The sequence below is a fragment of the Gossypium hirsutum genome, chromosome D07 (genome assembly GCF_007990345.1).
Source record: "Gossypium hirsutum isolate 1008001.06 chromosome D07, Gossypium_hirsutum_v2.1, whole genome shotgun sequence".
Lineage (NCBI taxonomy): Eukaryota > Viridiplantae > Streptophyta > Magnoliopsida > Malvales > Malvaceae > Gossypium > Gossypium hirsutum.
The window spans coordinates 53,279,245-53,284,764 of record NC_053443.1 but is presented as its reverse complement, the minus strand read 5'-3'; the positions used below and the strand labels follow the sequence as shown (position 1 = coordinate 53,284,764).

The window sequence follows — 5,520 nt, the reverse complement described above, 5'->3', positions numbered from 1 at the left end:
ACTTGAACCCATGACCTTTAGGATATTGATAAATGTCACATGGACAACTAAATGACCACTTGAAATAGTCACCATAACACTAACAGCACGTTTGGTTCGTTGTATTGGAATAGAGGCGTAATGGAATAGAGGTGTAATGTAATAGAGGTGTAATAGCAAATCAATTGTTTGGTTGAATGTAATAGAATAGAGGCGTAATAGTATTCTTGTGTTTGGTTGAATGGAATAGAGGTGTAATAGCATAATGGAAAAAATTAAAATGACTAGAATACCCTTAACATAAATTTGTTTGGGTAAATGATTATTGTTATTTAAATTTTAATAAGATTATTAATATCAATAATAAATAATTTAATCATATTTAAACATAATTTTTATTAAATATATTATAATTAAAATATATAATTTAATAAAATTCTTAATAATCAATATTCTTATATGAATTTACTCAAATCATAATATATGATACTATAAAATATAATTTAACATAATAATTATTAAATATATTATAATTAAAATATATAATTTAATAAAAATTCTTAATAATCAATATTCTTATATGAATTTACTCAAATCATAATATATGATACTATAAAATATAATTTAACATAATTATTATTAAATATATTATAATTAAAATATATAATTTAATAAAATTCTTAATAATCAATATTCTTATATGAATTTACTCAAATCATAATATATGATACTATAAAATATAATTTAACATAATTATTATTAAATATATTATAATTAAAATATATAATTTAATAAAATTCTTAATAATTAATATTCTTATATGAATTTACTCAAATCATAATATATGATACTATAAAAGATAATTTAACATAATTATTATTAAATATATTTTAATTAAAATATATAATTTAATAAAATTCTTAATAATTAATATTCTTATATGAATTTACTCAAATCATAATATATGATACTATAAAAGATAATTTAACATAATTATTATTAAATATATGATTTAATAAAATTCTTAAAATTAATATTCTTATATGAATTTACTCAAAAATTGTTAGCACCTGCGGGATAAGAAAAATCAATTCAGTGAAACTCTCAACAGTCCATACAAGACCAAGCAAGTCAATTCACACACACAAACACAAAAACGAGATATATGGCATTTGGTAACAAAAAAAATAAGGCTTAAAACATCAGGGCAAGTCTAACAAATGTTACTATTAAAATCATGGTTGCACTTCAAGAGAAACAATTTTAGATATATCAATACAGTGCCACCATTTCACCACTGGATATAGACCCACTGGAGAAAGTGTAAAAGAAAATTATGTTATGTTGTTAAAATTTCACAACACTAAAGTCCATGAGGAAAAAGAATTTACATGACATCAAAATCAACTAGGAGGAAAACCTAAAACTGCAAGATCTCAAATCAATGGTTGAGCCAGCAATATGCAAAACTTTTTCATCAGGCCTCTGATATTCCAGTGGATGAAGGTGCTCCAAAGGATGAAACCTAAGTTTTGAACCCCTTTCTGGACAAGGTAACCGATAGTATTCACATAGTATCTGCAATGATCCATGATTGTTTGCCTGGAAATTGGAGGGAACCACAATTTCTAAGATATCAGGGGGGCAAAACAAAGTGTGGCATACCATAAGGGTAAGGTTAAAAGCTTAAATTAACTTGAAGCGTTGCCCGTTCAAACCTTAGCCCATTCAAGTATATCAAGGTGATCACTGGAATCTTCCTGGCCAGAAATAGAAGCCTCTTCTGTTTCTGTATCATCAACATCACTCCTCAAATTCCTGTCGTCACAAGGGGAACCTTGAAAACTGCAGACACATAAATACCATAATAAATCAGACAATGAGGACCAAGTCACCTAACTCATTTGCAAAGTTGCAGATGTAGAAAACAACAGATAGCATGAATGTGTTACTTTCCGAACTATTAAAAGAATAGCCAAAAGATAAGACTCCTAAATGTAAACGACCCAAAGCATACTTCAACAAAAACAATATAAAACTTATTCACATATAAACATTCATAGAAATGAACAACCTGTTAAACAAATAGGAGCACTGCAAAAGTTATACCTGCAGGAAGATTCAGAACTTTCATACTGATAATAGCGTAGAAATGGCAAAACAGCATTTGGCAAATGTCTTTCTGCTGCTTGCTTATTTGTTGTGAAATCATCAACCTCAGTATCACAATCTTCAGGATTCGCACCACTGGATTCTCTTCCTCTTTTAAACGACTCAGTTTCCAGGTCAACTGGAACAACAGTATCATGATTAACAGCTTTGTTTGAGTCAAAGTCACTCTCAAGCATTTGATGCTCCAAGCCATTCCCATCATCATTACCTCCAAGTTTAGAATCTCCTGAACTTATCTCAGAGGGTTCGGTCATTGTGTTCTGCATGTCCTCCAGAGCTACTTGATCTGTTAACACATCATCTATATTTGCTTCATTGCTGTAACTCTCCGACAATTCCAAATCCATATCACCAATACTTTTTGTTAACCGTTCCAACCTTTCTTCATCAAAGATGCTGCATGAAAATTTTAAGATGAAAAAGAAGTCATGAAACCAGTGGAACGAACTAAAACCATGTTGCTAGCATCAAACCCTCGAGATTTCATCCAAAAACCTTATCAAGAGAGACTATCTCCATCAAAGCATGAATTTAAAACAATTTTTCGTGTGTTAAAGCAAATAATAAGTTAACAACAACAATAATAAGTTAACAGGTCTGTAAGTGATCCTCTTTATCATTTGTTGTATCTGATGTGTAATAAAACACACCTATTCAGAACACCAAAGTGCAATTCAAAGAATGGAAGCCTCGAAAGGATGCAATAACATCTGCGAGTGGTCATCACATAATGACATTTCAATCGGACATGCAATACAAACAAAATAACTATGAAAAACTAACCTGTAAATGAGCAAATCGGGGCACAGTGCGATGAAGAAGAACCTGTAATCAGAAAAGGGGAAACAGAGGGAGCAAATCGGCAGAAAAGAAAAGAAAATAAACAGAGAGAGCAAATCGGCAAAAAAGAAAAGATAAAAAACAGAGGGAGAAAATCGGCAGAAGCTAGAAGGAACAGAAGAGAAACCAAGGGGAAGCCTATGGGAGGGTAAAACAGGGATGCTAAACTGAAGCGGCGCTTAATCTGGGCAAAAGAGACGGATTACAAATCGGTGAATTTCACCGATTAGGTCAGTAATGTATTACAATGGTATTAGCAATACCATGAACCTAACATAATGAACCTAACATAGGAATGAGGGGGGATTAGGTGGGGCCTCCGATTAGGGGTGTATTGGAACATAGTGTAAAGTCCTAGCCTTCTCTAGTAATTCTCTCTTTAATAGCAGGCTTGGCTGTAGAAGCCGTAAACTCATCATCAAAATCATCATTTAAGTCCTCATTTGTAGTGCTAGTTAAGGACCTCTCACTGCTTTTCTTTACAAGTCTTCTTTTGTAATGATTGAGAATTTAATAAACAAAAACCTTAGGCTCCTACAGGTCACTAGTTATTATTTTATCAAAATCATCTCAAGCCACCCATTATCATGTTGAGGCCATCTCTTCAGCTCAATTATACTTAGGAACCAAAATATGTTGAGGGAGGTCATTTGTGTTGTTCCAATAGGGTCGGAAGCGTGTAAATTATTGTACTAAAAAATCACACAAAGTTCAATTCCCAGGAAAAAGAGGTGGATCACATGGATCTCTTAAATACCAAGTCTTTCCTTAGACAGAATATCCCTTCTATAGTAATTTAATAGCACAATTAAATACTACTATTATACCCTCAAATATTGAAAGAAAAATAGGACAAGAAAGAACACAAGAGTTTTAACGAGGTTCGGTAAATTATACCTACGTCCTCGGGCACTAACACCAAATGATAACTTTACTATCTCCAAAGTATTACAAACAAATAGAATTCCTTAAGAATTCTCAAATGGGAGAAGAGAGAAAACTAAGAGAGAAAGATTGGTTGGGATGAATTGAAATGAGAAATGAGAAGGCCTATTTATAGTTGAGGTTCAAGGACCAAACAATAAATAGCCCATTATCTCAAGGACCAAAAAAAAATTATCCCTTGCCACTTTTCCAAAGTTGGTGGTTGTCATTATTGATTGTCTCCCATTAATGTTAATGGCAACCATTATTAATTGTCTTCCATTAATGTTAACAATCTCCACCTTGAAGATTTGATTAGGATAATCACATCTTCACACACTTCCTTCAACTCCCCAAATTCGATAAAGCTATCTTTTGTAGTGCCTACAAATGCGCTCTCGAGCGCCATACACCTGAAGGTGCTCAAATTCTCAGGATGTTAATCAAGTTCAAACAATGATTAAACTTGATTGTTGTTACCACCTTGGTCATCATATCTGCGGGATTATCTGCTGTCGGAATCTTCTGAAGTAGAATTTTTCCTTTTTCAAAGACTTCCCACACAAAGTGATATCTTACGTCGATATGCTTGGTTCTTGAATGATAGACTTGATTTTTCGCTAAATGAATAGCGCTCTGACTGTCACAATATAAACTTATGTGACTTTGAACAACTCCTAAGTCTTTCAACAATCCATTAAGCCAAATAGCCTCCTTAACAACTTCTGTAACTGCCATATATTCTGCCTCTGTAGTAGACACAGCTACTGTAGACTGTAAGGTAGACTTCCAACTCACTGGGGCTTTCGCAAGAGTAAACAGATACCCCGTAGTTGAACGACGTTTATCTAAATCACCAGCAAAGTCGGAATCAACATATCCAACTACAAACTGACCAAGTGCTTCATCCTGTTCAAAAATTAAACCAACATCTACGATTTTTTGAAGATACCGTAGAATCCATTTCACAGCTTGCCAATGTCCTTTTCCAGGATCATGCATATACCTGCTCACAACTCCAACAGCTTGTGAAATGTCAGGCCTCGTACACACCATCGCATACATCAAACTCCCAATTGCATTAGCATATGGGACTTTCGCCATATATTCTCTTTCATCTTTAGTCTTCGGAGATAATTGAGCACTAAGTTTCAAATGAGAAGCAAGTGGGGTACTTACATGTTTTGTGTTTTCATTTACACCAAAACATTGTAATACCTTTTTCAGATATTGCTTCTGATTTAAACAGAGCTTGCCTCTCGGTCTATCTCTACTTATCTCCATGCCGAGAATCTTCTTGGCCTCACCTAGATCTTTCATCTCGAACTCTTGATTCAACTGAGCCTTCAGCTTATCTATCTCATTTTGGCTCTTCGAAGCGGTTAACATATCATCAACATACAAGAGTAGATAAATGAAAGATCCGTCATGCAGCTTCTGCAAATATACACAATTGTCATATTTGCTTCTTGTGTACTTCTGCCTTCTCATAAAGCTATCAAATCGCTTGTACCACTGCCTCGGGGATTGCTTCAATCCATATAGCGATTTGTTCAGCTTACAAACCCAATTTCTACCACCAGCATCTGTGTATCCTTCGGGCTG

General features: G+C 33.4%; 1 protein-coding gene across 1 annotated transcript; it reads right to left on the bottom strand.

The window, feature by feature from the left end:
* Positions 1 to 1,212: 1,212 nt before the first annotated feature.
* Positions 1,213 to 3,019, bottom strand: LOC107956804 (uncharacterized). The gene is made up of 5 exons (XM_016892316.2): positions 2,977 to 3,019; positions 2,802 to 2,861; positions 2,089 to 2,547; positions 1,698 to 1,824; positions 1,213 to 1,581 (listed from the first exon to the last, which is right to left on the bottom strand). Exons 3-5 carry the CDS (start codon positions 2,496 to 2,498, stop codon positions 1,387 to 1,389), a joined length of 732 nt encoding a protein of 243 aa, XP_016747805.1. The 5' UTR covers positions 2,499 to 2,547; positions 2,802 to 2,861; positions 2,977 to 3,019; the 3' UTR covers positions 1,213 to 1,386.
* Between the last annotated feature and the right edge of the window lie 2,501 nt (positions 3,020 to 5,520).